At 39.5% G+C, this 20553-nt stretch overlaps 1 protein-coding gene across 2 annotated transcripts in view; it reads right to left on the bottom strand.

The window, feature by feature from the left end:
* Positions 1-20553, bottom strand: part of LOC104678039 (laminin subunit alpha-3) — a 94422-nt gene that overhangs the window by 32761 nt on the left and 41108 nt on the right. For both annotated transcript variants that reach the window (XM_030926086.1, XM_010383228.2), the window contains 14 exons: positions 20034-20150; positions 19189-19343; positions 18581-18722; positions 17647-17749; positions 15329-15445; positions 15060-15239; positions 13735-13877; positions 9963-10133; positions 7069-7220; positions 6753-6915; positions 6175-6308; positions 4924-5068; positions 601-720; positions 69-202 (listed from right to left, as the gene is read on the bottom strand). In XM_030926086.1, coding sequence (XP_030781946.1) covers positions 69-202; positions 601-720; positions 4924-5068; positions 6175-6308; positions 6753-6915; positions 7069-7220; positions 9963-10133; positions 13735-13877; positions 15060-15239; positions 15329-15445; positions 17647-17749; positions 18581-18722; positions 19189-19343; positions 20034-20150 — 1976 coding nt within the window. The remainder of the gene's footprint in view (positions 1-68; positions 203-600; positions 721-4923; positions 5069-6174; positions 6309-6752; positions 6916-7068; positions 7221-9962; positions 10134-13734; positions 13878-15059; positions 15240-15328; positions 15446-17646; positions 17750-18580; positions 18723-19188; positions 19344-20033; positions 20151-20553) is intronic.

Below are 20553 nucleotides of genomic sequence, written 5' to 3'. Positions count from 1 at the left end.
CCAGATTTTTTTTGGTCACAATCATAACCACTAACAGAGGCAATCTGGTTTTAAAAAAATCATCTTACCTTTCCCTGATTGCAATTGGAATTCCTCCCAGATAATATGTGCTGAAATCAAATACTTCACCATCAATTATAGTGTTTTGAAAGTCCACATTTATCCACATACGCTTTTGGACTTTTCCAATTTTGATCTGAATCTGAAATAAATGAGAGATGAATCAGCAAGCTAGGGAAAATAAGAGAATCCTATTCACAGGGGTTCAGAACTATCATGTTTTTATTTATCTTCCTCCAGATTCATTTATATACATAGTAGGAAGGCTCTGAGCAGTAGCATTTTTGGATAAAAATGTGATACTAAAACATTTTAATAGAAATGTTTGCATTTGAAGTTAACCGTGTTTTATAGATGTCATGTATATATTATACATTTCAGGCCAAAATGTGCAAATTTTAAAAGGATATATCCCTCAGTTAACATCCATAAGTTTATCTGGTAATAGGAAGGGTTTTGTTTATTTATTTGGGGCACTGACTTAATTTTAAAGGACTAAGGACACTTAACAATTCAAGTAAACAGACTCAAAGGGTGTACCGAATGATCTCTGCCGTTGTTTATGGCGTCTCCAACTCCTCTCTCTTTTGGTGGCTCTGAATTCAGTTTGTATCTCACCATGAGCTTGCCATCTTCTATATTCAGAGATATGAAGCGATCCTAGGACAGGGGAATAATGCAGATTACCGGAAGCCTTAAGAAGAGACAGCACATTGAAACTCAAGTTATTCTCACGGAAACCCCCACTCTCAGCTTCAGCTGCTGCCTTAGTGAAAAGGGATAATGGTGCTGCAATAGCCACCTCACGGGATGGGGTGATGGTTCAATATTGTAAGTCACGTTAAATGTCATGCACAGTGGTTGACACACAGGACAGACACAATAAATGCTAGCTATGATCATGATTTTGTTTCGTGTGATCCATAACTGGCATGTAAAGATGGAGACTGAAAAGATACAGATCATTAATATTATTTGAAAATATGAGTGCCTTTTAGAGAGAGGCGTGGTCTTACACAGACCTCAGATACCTTCCACCATCTGTTTTCTGACTGATTCTTATGTCTCTGTCTCGTTTGTTGGTTTATCCCCTTCTACCTTCCATGTCAGTGTCGGGGATCCCACCCAGGATTCCTTCCTCCCCCACACCACTCCGTTCCCTTGACAATCACAGGCTGTCCTGTAGCTCCAATTCAGGTGTACTCATGGGCTCCAAATTGTTCTCCCCAGCCTAGACCTGTCTTCAGGGCCAGGTCTGCACACGTGATTCCCTTGTTGTTATTGCTTTGCTTGCATGACTCACAGAGACCTCAAATTGAGAATATCTCACACAGAACGTATGACCTACATGCCTCCCACAGGCTGCCAAGCCTGCCTCTCTTTCCTTTACACCGGGTGCATGCGCTACCCCCTCCCAGCCTGCCCCCCGCATGCACGTGTGCAGCGCACACACACACATCACCTTGCTGAGCAAGCCAAAAACCTAGGAGTCATTTTTTTCTCACCCCTTTATCAGAACCTAAGAATCATTCTTGATCCTTACCTCTCTCGCATCCAACATAATCTCATGAATTCTCCATTCTTAACTCTCTCTTTATGTCATCCAACCTAGTCTCAGCCACAACATCTTTAGCCAGTCCCCGCAGCAACAACCCGCTGGTCTCCCTGTGTCCCCCGACAAGTCCATTCCCCTCTACAGCCAGAGTAGTCTCTGAAAATGCCAGTGGGAGCCTGTGACTCTCCTCGGCTGTCAGGATGAAGCCCTGACCCCTGCCAGATGCTGTGTGGCATCTGCCTCTCTCTCACCACTGCCTCTGGCTCTCCAGCCCCGCAGACACTGTTCCACTGAGTGCTCCCTGACCTTCCTTCCAGGCCTTCTTCATGCCTCTCCCTCTGCCTGGATCCCCCGTCTGCCCTGTCCCCAAGTCCCGTTCAAATGCTGTCTTCTACTAGTCCTCCTGATCTCAGAGGAAGCACTTCCTTTGCTCAAGTGTCTTTTATGTTGTACATCCTCATTTCACTCACAAACATTTCCTTGATACAGCTCTTCACAGTTGTGATGAAATAAACAACCTATTAACAGTATTCCTTTGCCTATTCTTTTCCTCTAGATTATAAGATCCCGGAGGGCGGGAGCCTTGTCTGTCTTTGTCATTATCGCACCTCCATCACGGTGGGAAACATATACTTGAATCAGCTACTTCCCTAAGATAAGCTGAGCAATTTCTGACTTAGGGCTTGAAGGCTTTGCTTTTGCACAGTTCCTTAATGATAAGAATGCCTCTCTTTGAGGTCCAGGGACCGAGTTCTTTCTAAGAGGAAAATCACTCCTTATCTGGATCCTAAATCTTGCCTTTGGGAGTCAGCTTAGGTTGACCAACTCATAAACATCAGAGTCACACCAATTTACTGAGAGTCATGAGCCATCCTACTTAAAGCAGCTCTTTAGGTCGTCTCTTATGTAACGGCATTATGGAAGTTTTCTTATTATGTGAGTAGTATTTCTGGTTCTTAGTCTCCAAGAACTTCAAATTATAGTACAAAGAAGACCTGTTTTGTAAAACAACTGCCTTGTCCTGAAGATGCTGGATGACGTCTCTGCTCTATGTATCCTTCAGGTTGTCTGGAACCTTCCCAAAACATCAGAACTGGTTCAGCCTTGGAATCTCCTGAAGGGTCCAGACCAAACCCAGAGAGGAGAGTTGGACCCGGTGAGTGTCACCGCCCTGCAGGTAGAAGGCTCTGGTAAAATCCCAAGCTCCTTATCAATCCCATGTTCTCGGACCACCAGAAAGCCTTTGGGCTCACCCACATTTTCAGAAATATCCCCTGTGAGACCAACTACAGAAGCTCCTACTCACCGGAGCGTTCAACTCCAGGCCCGCTGTAGGTGTAAAGCAGCAAACATCACGCCAACTCTCCATCAACCAGCAGATGGCGCTGACGATCACTTGTAGAGTGTCACTTTGGACTTCTCTAACCTAATAGATTTTAGAAGGTCCCTAGAAACCTCAGCTACTTGAAAACAGAGAATTTTCAGTGTCTTGAGAAGGCAAACATGCCGACAAAGAAACAATCCCACGCCGCCTGGTAAGAATCAGACCAAGATGGAAAGAGCAGGAAGTCAGTTTAGATCTTAGAGATCCCAGGAAGCTTTCACATGTTTTGAGTCAGAATAAGTAGATTCTTAGGCAAGCAGTGGTTCTCAAAGAACAAAACTGGTAATGAGAATAAAATAGAAAAAGGGGAGATTTCTCCCACATTTTGATGGCATGTTCTTAAATTCCTGATTACTTGCCCTCATTAAAATAGACATTAATGGAACAGAATAGAGAGCCCAGAGATAAAGCCACACAACTACAGCCATCTGCTCTTTGAAAAAGTCAACAAAAACAAGCAATGGGGAAAGGACTCCCTATTCAATAAATGATGCCGGGATAACTGGCTAGTCATATGCACAAGATTGAAACTGGACCCCTTCCTTTCACCATATGCAAAGATCAACTCAAGACTGATTAAAAACTTAAGTGTAAAATGTAAAACTATTAAAAAAAAAAAAAACCTTGAAGAAAACCTATTTTAGACTTAGAAATGCCTAGAAATACCATTCTAGAAATAGGCCTTTGCAAAGATTTCATGATGAAGACCCCAAAAGCAATTGCAACAGAAACAAAAATTGACAAATAGAACCTAATTAAAGAGTTTCTGCACAACGAAAGAAACTATCAACAGAGTAAACTATCAACAGAGTAAACAGACAACCCACGGAATGGAAGAAAATATTTACAAACTATGCATGTGAAAAAGGTCTAATATCCAGAATCTATACAGAACTTAAATAATTAACAAGCAAAAACCAAACAACCCCATTAAAAATGGACAAAGGACCCAGACTTTTCAGAAGACATATATGCTGCCAGCAAGCATATGAAAAAATGCTCAATATCACTAATGATTAGAGAAATACAAATCAAAACAATGAGATACCATCTCATACTGGTCAAAAAGGCAATTATTAAAAAGTCAAAAAATAACAGATGCTGCTGAGGTTGTGGAAAAAAGGGAATGATTATACACTGCTGGCAGGAATGTAAATTAGTTCAACCACTGTGGAAAGCAGTTTGTCTATTTCTCTAATAACTTAGAACTACCATATGATCCAGCAATCCCATTATTGGGTATACACCTGAAGGAATATAAATCATTCTACCATAAAGGCAAATGCACATGAATGTTCCTTGCAGCACTATTCACAACGGCAAAGACATGGAGTCAACCTAAATGCCCATAAATGGTAAACTGGACAGAGAAAATGAGGTACATATACACCATGGAATACTACACAGCCATAAAAAGAACGAGATCATGTCCTTTGCAGCAACATGGATGAAGTTGGAGACCATAATCCTAAGCAAACAAATGTAGGAACAGAAAACCAAATACCACCTGTTCTCACTTATAAGTGAGAGTTAAACATTGAGTACACATGGATGCAACGAAGGGAACAACAAACATTGGGGCCTACTTGAGGGTGGAAGTATTTTTTAAGGACAAAAAAACTACCTATTGAGTACTACACTTATTACCGGAGTGATAAAATAATCTGCGCACCAAACCCCTGTGACATGCGATTTACCTACATAACAAACCTGCACATGTACCCCTAAAACTAAAAATGTTTTTAAAAAAGTACATTTCCTAGCCAATAGAAAGAAAGTACAACTGGGTGGAGGAAAAGGATGTAGGTAACATTTGCACATTGTTTTCCAGATCTAGTGGGTCATTTATAACAACCCAGTTATCTCCAAATTGCTAAACAGAATGAATATATTTGGTTGCATCTGGATGCTTGTTATAGATTACCCCGTTTTCTGTGAAGAACAGCAAGCCTCTATCCACAGTGGTCTGAATTGTCTGTCCAAAGGTTGGGATGGAAGCATGTGGTTGAGTTGGAACTCGAGCATAGCCCGTACCTTCAAAATAATTTTTGTCTGACTCTTCCTTCCTCCTGTCAACATTAATCATCATAAGTTAGAACACAGCAGCAAATGATCACCATGCCAGTGTGCTTACTAATACGGGATGCTGCTATCTGAAAAATGGAGCCAAGAAAATGCAATCTAGTTGTCATAATTTTGCTAAAGCAGAGGAGACATCTTTAAAATGTGAAAGCAGCCAGCTTTTTCTCCTGGATGTGCTCTTATACTCTGACAATCAAACCCTAGCTCGACAAAAGATGAGTAAGAGTCCCTTTTGGAAATGTCTACTTAGGAAGACGTGGTCCACCAGCTGAAGATTTTGAAATGTAAGAGATTATTAACTTGCAATGTAATTTTATTTTGAATAATAGATATTTGGTCCACCTCATATTAGAATATACCATGTCCTCATAATTGTAGGGAAGGTTAGGAGCTCAAGGCAGCAATTTTCAAAAAGATAGAGGTGGAAGAGTACCAAAACAGTCATGGCACACTTTGTAAACCACTTTTTTTTCTTTTCTTTTCCTTTTTTTTTTTTTTTTTTTTGAGATGGAGTCTCACTCTGTTGCCCAGTCTGGAGTGCAGTGGCATGATCTTGGCTCACTGCAACCTTGACCTCCTGGGTTCAAGCGATTCCTCTGCCTCAGTCTTCCAAGAGGCTGGGACTACAGGCACACGCCATCACATTCAGCTAATTTTTGTATTTTTAATAGAGATGGGGTTTCGCTATGTTGGCCCGGCTGGTCTCAAACTCCTGGCCCAAAGTGATCTGCCCACTTCAGTCTCTCAAAGTGCTGGGATTACAGGCATGAGCCACTAAATCAGGCCTCTAAATCAGGTACCATCTAATATTAAATATTTTGTGATAGGAGGCACAAAAATTTTCATAAAGACTTTTTTTAAGTGAGAAAACTCTATCAATCTAGCATTTCATACAAATTAGGAAGAGACTACCATAATTAGATTTTAGGGCGGGACTGCCAGTGTTGCATGCATGCATACTTGAAGAACTACTGGCCCAAAGCCACTAGCAACATCAATAGCATCTCACTGGCCCATCATTTAGCATATGTAAAAGTACTGCAAGTTACCAAAACTCCAGTTACAGAGTTTCTGGTTTCTACATTTTATTTACCTTCTACAAGGCTCCACTTCCGTTGTGTTGAGATTGAATGTTTTTTTGAAGTTGTATAAGCTCAGAACATTTTCATTGAGGTCATCTAATTCAATACAACCTTTGTATGGAGGGAACCTTAGTCGACTGGGAAGCTGAAAATGAAATAAAACATCTTCTACCAATTGAACAAAGGACAATAATCAAAATAGTATCAATTAATCACTTTCAACAGTCACTTTGGCATAAGGGTTAATTAAGAATGTGAACCCTGGAACAAGATGCCCTGGCTTTGCTATTTACTAGCTGTATGACTGTGGGCAAGTTATTATACCCCTCTGTCTCTGTTTCCTCATCTGTAAAATGGGAATGATCATGATGCTTATTTAAATTAACATACTTAAGCTTAGAACAGTTTCTATTGAGTGCACAGAGGAAGCAGTCAATAAGTGTTAATTATTATCGCTAGAATGTGCTGTAAGAATGTGCGGTTAAATCCATTTTACATGTAATTAATAATTAAAATAGAGACATGAGGTCATCACCATACCAAATTAAAATTTAAATATTTCATTCAGTGAAATAACATTTACACTTACTTTAAAATCAGGTGGGTAACCTCCAACATAAAATACAACATTTTCAGGATCCAAATTAAGGAGTGTATTGCTGTTTCTACCATCCATGTCATAGACTCCGGGTATTTCTGGTTTACTGGATGTGGCTCCTTTGGTGTAATTAAGCCTTGCAAACTGATAAATTCTGTTTAAAATGAATTTAGAATATAGAGTTACATGAAAAAATTAAAGAATTCAAAGCCAAGCCACTAAAAATGGGGTTCAGCAACATGTATACATGGAAGTTTGGTGAGCGCAGGTCAGGTTCACAAAGAGCAACAGTCAATCAGGCTTATACCTCTGAAATTTCACCCGATCCATAACTGCCTCCTGAGTCTCACTCTCGGTCAAGATCTGGTCCACTTGGAGTTCAGTCTCACGGTCCCCCAGGTTGTAGACACAGGTGAGCTGACCATCCACAACTGCCATGCCGATGTAGTCCCGGGAGGCCTAGAGACAAAGGGCCACCTCAGAACACTTCACACTGTGGTTTCCCAACTTCCCATCCTAAGAGGATGAGGATGCATTTCAAATAACTAACAGGTTTTAGGCAATAAGCCTTGGAGAGACAGAATAAACAAGGTGCAATCTTTTATAGAATAATACAGAATGCTGAGTTAATAATGCGAGAGCTGTCTCTGCTCATACTATAGGGCACTCATTTACTCATCCCTCCATTTGCTCAGTCTACAAATATGTGCCAAGCACCTGCCATACAGAGGGCCCAGATACGGACTCAGTCGTCCATCAGATTTTAGTCTGGTAAGGGAGATAAGCCATTTTGCTTCTCCCAGTACTACACAACATCCTCTTAACACTTTGGGCATGCCTCTGTTATCACACCTCTATGTTATCGTGATTAGTTATATATGCATCTTTCTTCCCTGCTAGAATGTGAGCACCTTAAGGTAGAAACAAAATGTTTTAAAATCGTGGCAAAATATTCATAAAACTTACCATTTTAACCATTTTAAGTGTGCATTGGCATTAAGTACATTCGAGAAATAATTTTTGTTTATCACAAAGCCAGAATGTGACACATAGTAGGTATATGGTATAAATGTGTTGAAGGAATAAAGTAATGTGCATTTTATCACAAAACAAAGCAAAAAATCATGACATAAGAAAGCTACAAATAAAATGCCTACCTCTTGAAGCATGGAAGAGTAATTAGCAATAGTGTTGATTTTAAGAATCTTTAAATACAAGATCCACTAGTGACAACTAACAATTTCCTAATTGGGCAGAATTTTTGGGAACCATATTTCAAGCATTTCTCTTTCAACAACTGAATCCTAACCCAGTGAGTGATTAGCTTTTCCTCTGACACTTATGTCAAAGAAATATATTTAAAAAGGAGGGATTAAAAGCTAAAACCAGCCATTCAAAATGCCTGTAAGGGTAGTGAATCTATACTGATAGTAGCAGTAGTAATGAATCTACACTGATAGTAGCAGTAGTAATGAATCTACACTGATAGTAGCAGTAGTAATGAATCTACACTGATAGTAGCAGTAGTAATGAATCTACACTGATAGTAGCAGTAGTAATGAATCTACACTGATAGTAGCAGTAGTAATGAATCTACACTGATAGTAGCAGTAGTAATGAATCTACACTGATAGTAGCAGTAGTAATGAATCTACACTGATAGTAGCAGTAGTAATGAATCTACACTGATAGTAGCAGTAGTAATGAATCTACACTGATAGTAGCAGTAGTAATGAATCTACACTGATAGTAGCAGTAGTAATGAATCTACACTGATAGTAGCAGTAGTAATGAATCTACACTGATAGTAGCAGTAGTAATGAATCTACACTGATCGTAGCAGTAGTAATGAATCTACACTGATCGTAGCAGTAGTAATGAATCTACACTGATCGTAGCAGTAGTAATGAATCTACACTGATCGTAGCAGTAGTAATGAATCTACACTGATCGTAGCAGTAGTAATGAATCTACACTGATCGTAGCAGTAGTAATGAATCTACACTGATCGTAGCAGTAGTAATGAATCTACACTGATCGTAGCAGTAGTAATGAATCTACACTGATCGTAGCAGTAGTAATGAATCTACACTGATCGTAGCAGTAGTAATGAATCTACACTGATCGTAGCAGTAGTAATGAATCTACACTGATCGTAGCAGTAGTAATGAATCTACACTGATCGTAGCAGTAGTAATGAATCTACACTGATCGTAGCAGTAGTAATGAATCTACACTGATAGTAGCAGTAGTAATGAATCTACACTGATAGTAGCAGTAGTAATGAATCTACACTGATAGTAGCAGTAGTAATGAATCTACACTGATAGTAGCAGTAGTAATGAATCTACACTGATAGTAGCAGTAGTAATGAATCTACACTGATAGTAGCAGTAGTAATGAATCTACACTGATAGTAGCAGTAGTAATGAATCTACACTGATAGTAGCAGTAGTAATGAATCTACACTGATAGTAGCAGTAGTAATGAATCTACACTACACTGATAGTAGCAGTAGTAATGAATCTACACTGATAGTAGCAGTAGTAATGAATCTACACTGATAGTAGCAGTAGTAATGAATCTACACTGATAGTAGCAGTAGTAATGAATTTACACTGATAGTAGCAGTAGTAATGAATTTACACTGATAAAGAGATGGGCAACTGCTTTTCCTATCATTTAGGCACGAGAGGGAGGATTCATTCCACTCCAGTCCTCACCCATAATCTCCCCATCCCACAGGTTTGAGGAAGGGTCTGCAGCTGGGCGGTCTGAGGAAGAGGACAAGGTCACAATTCCATGAGGAGGAGCTACTGTTGATTTCCATGAAGGCTTGGTATTGATCCCTGGTAATGTGGTGTCAATTATACAACTTGGTAGTATGGAGGGGTGCCAATCACCCTCCCCAGGTACGTATGTTTTTTACATGTACACACATGTGCCCATGTGTTGGGTCCATTGGGTAAGGCCTCTTGATCCTCCAGCAACCAACAATCCAGGATGCATGGGAAATCCCTCGAGGGCACTGCCACAGTGGGGAGGTGGACAGGGAGGAAGCTGGAGGGATTTGTTGAAGTCTTAGTAGGATTTCTGCCTGCTGTGCTAATGGCAGTGATGCAGCTGTGCCACACATCTCAAAAGCACACATCTTGAAAAATATTGCTTCAAAAACAAGGGAGATGTCCAAGCAATACTTACATCTTTATTTCCAAGGTACATCACAAACATATTCTCAGTACCCCCATTTTCTCTTGAGTTGGGCCTTTGGAGAAACAAGGACAGAGATGTGTATCCTTTCAAATCTTCCAGGTCATTTGGCAGTCGGACTTCAACTCCAGATTTACCATTGAATCTCATGGGGACAGCAACCTGTGAGGAGTAAGTTACAAGGTGTCAAACACTGTCCTGTGAAGAAAGTAGGCGTGCTCAGAGAGCTAGTTTGTGACTTGTAGCCATGCATCAGCCTTTCCTGAGTTGTTATGATAAGGAGCAAGGGAATGTGAATGTGTCTAAGCCCTGGATCATAATCTCCAAGACCCAGATTATAAACTCATGAAGTTGTTTTGGGAGCTGTGTCATAAGGCATTTGTGTTTTTTATTAGTCAGGGATATTTGAGCAGTGCATTTAGTCCTCTGGGCCAGCAATAATAATAATGATAATGACAATAATATGAATGACAACCCTCGAAGATTTTTGTGCAGACGAACTAACATCCGTGGAGGCACTTGGCATGGTGCCTGGCATACAGTCAGACATGTAATACATTAAAACTATATTTTAAGCCAGGCGCAGTAGCTCACACCTGTAATCTCAGCACTTTGGGAGGCTGAGCTGGGAGGATCACTTGAGCTCAGGAGTTTGAGGCCAGACTGAGCAACATGGCAAGACCTCATCTCTACTAAAAAAAAAAAAAAAAAAAAAAAGAAAGAAAGAAAAGAAAAAGCCAGGCACAGTGTTGCATGCCTGTAGTCCCAGCTACTCAGGAGTCTGAGGTGTGAGGCTCGCTTGAGCCCAGGAGCTCCAGGCTGCAGCATGCCATCATCATGCCACTGGACTCCAGCCTAGGAAACAGAGTGAGACCTTGTCTCAAAAAAACAAAACTATATATATCTATATATTTATATATATATGTAGTTTTTAAATATATGCATTTATATATTCAATATACAAAATATATTTATATAAGTATATATTAATATATAATTATATATGATTATGTATTATATACTGTTTATATATAAATATGCATTTTAATATATTAAATATATAATAAATGCATATATAATTATGTTATATAATATATAATTTTATATATTATATTAAAATGCATATATAATTATATATACATTATCTGTAACATATAATTTTATATATTTAATATACAAAAGCATATATAATTATATAATAGTATATATGCATAAAATATATTATAATATATAATTAAATATATATGCATATATTATATTTATATTTATATATATTAAAATATTTTAAATGCATTTTTAAAGGAACTGCTTCCCTTGGATATATTACATGTTACAGTTTCATTTATTATAGGCATTCAGTCCTGAAAAATGAGTGAGTGCATCAAGGCTCTCTAAAATAGTGCTTCTTAAGATCTGTGATGAAGGACCATTTTTTCTTTCTAATATGCCAGGGACAAATACTTTTGTAAAACATACTCAAATTTAAATAACTAGAAAATAAAACAGATGGTAGACAAAATACAAGCCCACTGATCACATGCTTGCATGTTGAGGCAATTCAAATTATTCAAAACTTCCAAACATTTACTCTCAACTTTATACTTATGTGTAATAGACCAATAACAAAAGTTCTCTGACTAGCCCTGGTGTGTGAACCAAGAAGATAAATATTTCCTAATGATCAAACACAAAAGAATGAGATTTACGGCAAGTCTGCGTTTTCTCTATCAAGTATTTAAATATTTATCAAGAATCTTGTATATGCAAGGCATTAAATCAGAGGACTTAGCGATGGGGTCCCACATTTGCAGGCTCATTTCACGCATCTCTCTCCTACTCACCCCCTGCCCTTCAGGACCTTCTCTGAGTCTCTGCCTGGCATTCTCTCCTGCTTTTTGTCACCTGGCAAATTCCTACTCGTCCTTTAAATTTTTTAAATTAAGGTATTTCTTGTATTTAAGGAAAGGGAGGGAGAATATGCCTGTATGTGCATCACCATGAAATGGAACACGACTCACAGAACTGGCACCCGTTCCCCTCTCCCTTCTCAGAGGTCACCACTACTCTGGATCTGGATTCCCAAGCAAATTCCCATACATTTTTTCATAATTTTTAAAAATTAAATATGCCTTTATTTATAAACTGTAATTAGTCCCATTTTTCATGTTTTAAATATTTTTATATAAATGGTGTCCACCTGTACACATTTATCTACAATGTGCTTTCTTTGCTGGGCACTATGTGTTTGGATTTATTCATGCTGATAAACATAGCCCCAGCTCATTCAGGTTTACTGTTGTCAATGTGGTTTTTTTTAAAAAAAAACTTTTTGTGTGATTACAAACTATGTTGCAATGAAACTTCTTATCCATGTCTGTTAATGATACTTACTAATGCTATTCCAAGCCTCTCCAGGTAGAACTGGGGATTTTGAAGATATACATAACACACCTCTATCCAGCTTGTTAGCACAGTCTAAGAAACTACCTGCAGTGGCTGGAGAGCAGCCCGAGTTCAGAACTATGACTTAATAATTTCTGTGTCCTCAGAAGCCAAAGAAGTGCCAATGCCAACCAGGCATACAAAAGCACTTACTTATTGCTTTTTATTTTATGTTTTTCCACTAACATGGTATCTACTATTTGCCAGGCACTGTTCCACATTAGCTCATTTAACCCTAACAATCTCATGAGGTTGGTACTATTATTCTCTATGCCCTATAGACCAAGAAACTAAAGCACAGAGAGGTAAAGGGACAGGGCTCAGGTCTCACAGCTCATCAAAGGCAGAGCAAGAATTGAAACCAAGACAGTCTGGCTTGGTTAAACAGCTATTAACCACCGTGTTATAATACACTTCAAATTTTTGTTGGATAAATTAGTGAATGAACACAGAAGGGTAAAAGCTAGCATACATTCTTATTCATTTGGTTTTTATAAAGCATGTATGAGTGTGAAGAGGGTGCTTTCTTCCAAATTTTGCTTTATGCTGTTTGTTTTCCTGTTCAAGGTTTAATGTTGGGAATACTTTGCTTTCTTAGAAGAAAGGGCAGATTCCGAGCCTCAAAAGAAGTAACAGTGAGCCTGGTTACCGGGCACGATGCCTCCAGGGCAGTGATATTCTGACTAGGCTCTCCAACCCTTTCCCTCCAAAACTCTCCTGTAGGGCTGTCTAGGAGTTATTGGAAAATATAAGAAATTATATTTATGCCATTTTAGGACAAAACACATTTTAAGAGACGAGTGTCAGTAATTCAAGTAAATAATGTCAGGTTAAAACAAGAAAGGCTGGTGAATCAGTACTCCAATGATGGAAAACTGCTGTCATCTTAAATCTTCCATCCTCAGCAAAGATGGATTCTACAACTTTCAAGTTACAGTAGGAGGGTAGGTCCTGTGCAGTATCACACTGGCACATTCTGACCACAGAGTCCTCACTTGAATGTGCAATTACAGTTTACAAACTAGGGCCTGGAAGAAAATCCTTCTTTCTGCCTGAATAAACTCAATGGGGGCAAACTGCTTCAGGATCCTGATATACCAGATAATGTGAGAATGATAAGATCATGTAAGAATGTACGAAGGTCATGTACACTTGTAAAGGATGACAGGAGAAAATCAATCTTTATATTTCAAGCAACCAAAGAATTGGGGAAAGAAAGACAACTAATTCTTGAGTAAATAAGTGTCTTTTCTTTCTTGATGAATGTGATAACTCATCGGAGAACTAGCCTTGGCCACTGACCACATGGGGACATACTCACCTTACTGGCAGCATCTCTGGCCTGCTGAATTAATTCTCGTATTCTGTCCATGTTGTCAGAGATGTTTCCCAAGGGCAACAGCTGTTGGTTGATACTTTCAATCTTGCGCCAAAGATCAGGTAGTTTGTTGGTTAACTTATTCACTGTTGGTGAGATTAGAAAACAGAAATGTAAGATTGCGCATTAAGAAAAGGCTAACTACAATTGTTCTTACTGACAGTATTTGTCAAGTGGCATGTTTGGTCCCCAGATGTTGAACAGGATGGGTCATAATTAGTTACAGTAGTTCCCCCCTTACCCATGGTTTCACTTCTCGAGGTTTCAAGTACTTGCTATCAACCATGGTCCAAAAATATTAAAAAGAAAAATTCCAGAAATAAGCAATTTGTAAGTTTTGAATTGTGTGCTGTCTGGAGTAGCATCCATGTGAATCTTCCTTTTTTCCAGCATGTCCTTGCTGTCTACCCTACCCACCCATTAGTCACTTAGTAGCTGTCTGGGTTATCAGATTGAAAAGACATAGTATATATAGGGTTTGGTACTATCTGTGGGTTCATGCATCCACTAGGGGTCTTGGAACATATTCCCTGAGGATAAGGAGGAACTACTGTACATGGTGAATTGTATTCTGCAATCTGGGTACCAAATCCTTTACTTTGACCACTACAGAAAGAAAAAAAAAAAATCTTTGTTTTCTGATTCTTTTTTTTTTCTTTTTCTTTTTTTTTGAGATGGAGTCTTGCTCTGCTGTCCAGGCTGGAATGCAGTGGCATGATCTCGGCTCACTGCAAGCTCCACCTCCCAGGTTCACACCATTCTCCTGCCTCAGCCTCCCTGAGTAGCTGGGACTACAGGCACCCACCACCACGCCTGGATAATTTTTTGTATTTTTAGTAGAGACAGGGTTTCACTGTGTTAGCCAGGATGGTCTCAATCTCCTGACCTCGTGATCCACCCGTCTTGGCCTCCCAAAGTGCTGGAATTACAGACGTGAGCCACAGCGCCCGGCCTATTTTCTGATTCTTAATATTAATCATAATTCAATGCCTCATGATTAAGAAACTTATATCTCCACTTTGTAAAAAAAAAAAAAAAAAAAAAACCAATAGCATTTTCAATGTATTTTCTAAAAATTAAAAATCCTATCTGGTCCTTCCAACTAGTAGACTACCTATATGCTTTGAATATATCCTATGTCATGTGGAGCTGTTTTCTAATGGTTTAGTTTCTGAGATCAGACTTCACCAGGGAAGAATGAAAATGGACCAAAACAGATAACAATGGAGAGAATGGCTAAGATGTCCTGGCCAGAGAACGCCTGATACCCGAGTTATCTGCATCAGTCAGAGCCTTTTTGAAGTCTTCGGTCTGTGTGCTCCCATAGGTGTCCTTAATTCTTTCCACATCTGTCTGAATGGGGTTGAGCCCATCCAGGACCTCATCTGTGATGTCGTTGGCCTTTCTGACCATGCTCTTTGCACTACTGATCATAGCATCAATATCACCTAATGCACACACAAATAGGGAGGTATAAGTATCTAAAACATTCAACAAAAGAAGCCAACCAAGTACAATGGGTTAGGAAGATGCTGACCTCTCTGTATCCCACGAAGACCATCTCGGAGAGTTGTAAGATTGGTGGCTATCACTTCTTTCTGAACTGTCACAATATTCAGGGTTTGCTGTAGGTTGCTGAGAGCCAGATGGACTTCTAAAATAAAATAAAGCATTAGGAGGCAATTACTTTGTGCATTTTTGATCCTCCATTGGTATTTGTGGCCCCTGAAGTAGCCAGTGTCTGCACAGCATTGAGCAGACTTGCTTCTTAGGGGTCATCTCAGAGATGCCCACTGCATGTGTCCAGACCCACAGCTCTGGGATCCTCCAGTTACAGAGGTCAGCAGCAAATCAGAACCTTGAGGAAATGGCTTGGAAATACACAGGAAGAAAGAGAGAGGCTGAATAACTTGGCAAAGGCTAAACTTCTTATCCGCCCAGAGTAAGAGACTCTGTTTAGTAAAAGATGCATCTGTCTTATCCACTACCATGTCCTAGCACATAATGTAGTGTCTGGCACTAGTTGAGGCTTAATATTATTACCTGTTTGTTGAGTAAATGAATATATGAGTGAATGAATTAATTAATAATGCAGAAAGGATCCTCTTCCATCAGAGGACAAGAGTGTTGTTGAAAGAGCCTCATTCAGGCAAATACAGACATAAAGTAGGCATTGTTTCTGTTAATTTCCAAAATGAACGACACATTTTTAAAATTCTGTGAAAGAAAGGGAGCTAGCAGACATTCCTAGCTGATAATATTGCCATCCTTGGGTCATCGAAAATGACCAGCAAATGCTTTAAGACCATCTTGATGATTCATGGTTTCAATTATGATTCCAGGACTGGTTTACACAGTTAGCATCCTAACCCTATTTAGCACACTGAGCCTACCTCAAAGCTCAAATTTTGTAGAGAGCAACAGATGTCACACCAGAAAATCTGAATTCTTGAAATTTGCGAGGCAAATGAATGTATGTTAGTACTTTTTTGGTATTTTATTTTTCATGTCTTTAATTTTTTATCATGTGTAAGAAAGAGAGAAAGAAAGAAGGAAGGAAAGGAAGGAAGCAGAAAGGGGAGAAATTATTTAATTTACAGAGGCATCATTTAATCCCTCTGAAAGGACTAAGAGGCTGAGTGAGGGCTGTGGACTCACGGATGACAACAAGAGCCTGGAGAAACACAAGAAACAGTATTTTTGAAACACAGAAATTTGGTGAGATTGAGAGAGTTTAATTATTTAAAAAAATAAGTAAGTAAAATACATGAACATTTTCCAAAGATAAAATTTATGCTTAAAAAATTCCTGGCCCTGGCTGAGCACTTTGGGAGGCCGAGGCGGGCGGATCACGAGGTCAGGAGATCGAGACCATCCTGGCTAACATGGTGAAACCCTGTCTCCACTAAAAATACAAAAAATTAGCCAGGCATGGTGGCGGGTGCCTGCATTCCCAGCTACTCGGGAGGCTGAGGCAGGAGAATGGCGTGAACCCGGGAGGCGGAGCTTGCAGTGAGCCAAGATCATGCCACTGCACTCCAGCCTGGGTGACAGAGTGAGACCTCGTCTCAAAAAAAAAAACAAAAAAAAAAAATTCTCATGCTTCACAGTAGTAGTGATTTTGGGGACTTTTAGTTGCAAAGATTTTAGTACTTAAGAAATTTTAAAGCAGTTATTCTAATGATCCCAAACCAATGATCTTGACATGTGGATTGCCAATACCATGATCACAGGTGAGTTAAATTAAAATAGCCTCCCCACCAAGGCCAGGCCCAAATAGGCCTATCACTCTCAAGATTTATTTATATTTATAAGGCTCTAGTTAATTTTGTATATGATGGGTGGGGGATATTTAGGATATTGGGTGGATACATGAAATTGATAAACAAATCATGAATTTAAAAAGTAGTATCTGGGCCCGGTATGATGGCTCATGCTTGTAATCTCAGCATTTTGGGAAGCTGAGACAGGAGGATCCTGTAAGGACAGGAGTTTGAGACTAGCCTGGGCAATATAGCAAGACCTTGCCTCTACAAAATATACAAAAATTAGCTGGGCCTGGTGGTGCATGCCTGTAATCTCAGCCACTTGGGAGGCTGAAGTGGGAGGATCACTTAAGCCCAGGAGTTCAAAGCTACAGTGAGCTATGATTGTGCCACTGCACTTCAGCCTGGGCAATGGAAACTCCATCTCTATTAAAAATAATAATAGTAATAAAATAAAATAAATAAAAGGTATCATCTGCATTGACACTGAGATTCAAAAACAACATTTGCTTCTAGGGCTGTCCTGCCTGGTCCCAGAGGTCCTTTAAAGCTCCTGACTATCCCTGCCATTGCCAACTCCCCTTAATACCTTGCTTTAGCTTCTTTTGTGTCATCTTGGCTTCATTTAACAGTTTATCACTGTTGGAACTCAGGGTTTTAGCTTTTCTTGGCAGATCTTCCTTTATCACTGTCTGAAAGCAAAGCATTTAACAGCCTTAAACAAATGCTGTATGTTAGGAAATATGGAATAAGATTTCTATCCTAGTCTGAAGCCCGTAATTTTAAGGATGAAGTGCAAAGGGGGAAGGAGCTAGAATTAGATTGTTCCCTAAAAGATACAGTTAGGGCTCCAGTTAGCCCTAACACCTATGTGACTTATGTGGCTTGGGGAGGTGGGCCTATCTCTGGTGGCATACTGACAAATTATGTGACACTTGTTTTAGCTGCTTACTGTCATTCGTACGAAACCCCCCACAATAACAGAAGAGAGAACTTAGTTGTTTTCAGGCATTCAAACTTTGGGACAGAAAAGCCTTTACTCATTCAAGAAGGCCTGTCCTCCTGAACTCTGATATTTAATATTTTGTTCTTTATTTTCAGATATAGGAATTATCATACGGTGCATATAAGATCCCACAGGACTCCACAGACACACCGAGATGTAAGGCCAAATGACCTGATGAAAATGCTGATCACGTTGTCTGCAAAAATGTCTCTTTTTGGTTAACGATCACAGCATAAAAGCATACCTGGTAAGATATAGGATATAATATTTGCTCAGGTTGAAAATTGATAATCAGTGTAATTTCCATCTGGTTTTACACATAGTTTTAAAACTGTGCTACAGACATGAAGTAGTCAAATACAGAAATTAACCATATCTAGAGCAAGTTCTATCCTATACAACAAGTTCTGATTTAAAATAACGCTTTGTTTCTATTCCTTGGAGCCCACGGAAAGAAAATATAAAAAAGAGCCATCTCCACAGTGAATGTGGAGAAGCTGCTGGTACAGGTGCCCACCTGGAGGGCAGATTCAGATGCACTGGCAGCCCTGTTGGCCGCGTCCTCAGCCGCTTTGATGGCGTTGAGGATGTTCTCATAGGCGGTGGCGGCATCCACAGCACAGCGCACCAGCTCATCCCCGCTGGCATTTCTCTTGATCCTGGAAGACAGGGCAGGTTAGGCACTCCCCACAACCTTCCTCTGCCAGCAGCTGACATCCCCCCAAACCTTACCATTTCTTCTTTTCTTTTCTTTCCTTTTTTTTTTAAGAAATGGAAAAAATAAAATAAAATATAATATAAAGAGATGGCAGAGTCTCTCTCTGTCGGCCAGGTTTGACTGCAGTGGTGCCATCAACTTGAGCCCAGCCCCCTCCCATTTCATTTGGTAAGTGGATACCTGAGGTGATGGCCTCTGTAGCTGTGCCCAAAGGATGTGGCCAGGAATTAGCGCCCTTATTGCTGCTCTGCTTCTGACTTGGGCATGGGGCATTGGCCTTGACCCCACCCTCTGCCCTCCACCCAGTTCTGGAGACCCAGCCAACCCAGGGAGGGCCTTGCTTGTCTCAGGACAAGCTGCTGCGCTCAGCCCACATGGCCTTCTGGTCTCCTGGGCCATACACTCACTCTTCCAGCTGCTTTGCCAGCTCTTGTAAGGACTGCGCGTGCTTTTCTGCCTCCTCCACAAGGGATGTTTTGCCAGCAGATCTGGAAAGTTCTCTTACTTTGTCACTTAGTTCTTGTCTTGCTTCATTTAAACTGGCAGCTAATTTTTCATATTCCTATTTTTTCCAAGTAAACAAAGACAGTATAAATTCAAGCAAAGAACGTAGATGCTGATTTCTCAAACTCTATCATAACTGATGTGTTTCCAGGGGCAACAATGAGATGTTATATTTTCTAAGCCTATTTACCATACCAGTTAATCCTTGTTCACTTCAGACAGTAGCACTGGTAATATTTCCCCAAGGTTTACCACTATCTTGAACATTCTCATTATGGTGAGAAACCCTTTAGAAACCTTTACAAAAGCACAATGTTATCATCAATATAAAGTTGTAGTAAACCAAAGAACTTTTTTAATGACTTAGAAATCATTATTGTAAAAGATGCTTTAAAATCCCCATTGAACTGCTAAGAAATTGTATCAGTTTTTTTGATCAAGTCTTAAATATCTTGTTAATAAATGCTTGTATGCTTGATTTTTAAAAATAGCATTATAATTTTTTATTGTTATCACAAAAATGATTTGTTCATTGCAGACAAATTAGGTAATACGTATGAACATAAGAAGACATGTCATTCATACTTCTTTTGCAAGAGAGAACTATTGTTAACATTTCAATATATTCCCTTGCATCTAAGAGACTATACTTTGATAAAACAAAAAAGTAGGTCAGCCCATTTCATTGTTTTCTCACAATATAATTAAAATATTTTAGATTTTTCTAGAGAACAACTATTTCCTCTACCTTCTGGCTTTTCTCCATCAGCTGCAGTGCAATGTTGGTTTGCAACAAAGATGAGTCTGCAGAGGTTAGATACTTGGTGAAATCACTCTGCAGGGAATTTATTTCTTTTACTTGTCTCTGGAGGAAAAAAAAAATTGCTTGAGCTCCATGATATATTATCAGAAGGCACAGACAAATTTATGGGACAATAACATATAAGTAAGTTCAAAGTCAGAATGCTTTCTCGAACCTAAACATTGTCTAGGCAATTACAAAGTGATAGGAAATCAGTTCTTTTTGTAGTGGAGGTATTTTATCATAGTTCCTTAAATGATATGCCAATGAAACAATTGCTATCACTGCTGAAGAAGGTTTCTACAGTAGGGGTCAACTTGCCCAACGAGATGGGCATATTATCAAAATCTGGTTTCTGAAACAGACCAAAAGATTTTATGTAAATAAACCATCACCAACCATCAGCCAGTACCAATGAGAACACAGCAGGCACTTGACCGAGAGGTCACACAGAACCTGAGAATGC

The sequence above is a fragment of the Rhinopithecus roxellana genome, chromosome 21 (genome assembly GCF_007565055.1).
Source record: "Rhinopithecus roxellana isolate Shanxi Qingling chromosome 21, ASM756505v1, whole genome shotgun sequence".
NCBI classification, from domain to species: Eukaryota; Metazoa; Chordata; class Mammalia; order Primates; family Cercopithecidae; genus Rhinopithecus; species Rhinopithecus roxellana.
Note: the sequence above shows the minus strand (reverse complement) of the source record. Positions and strands in the feature narration are given on the sequence as shown.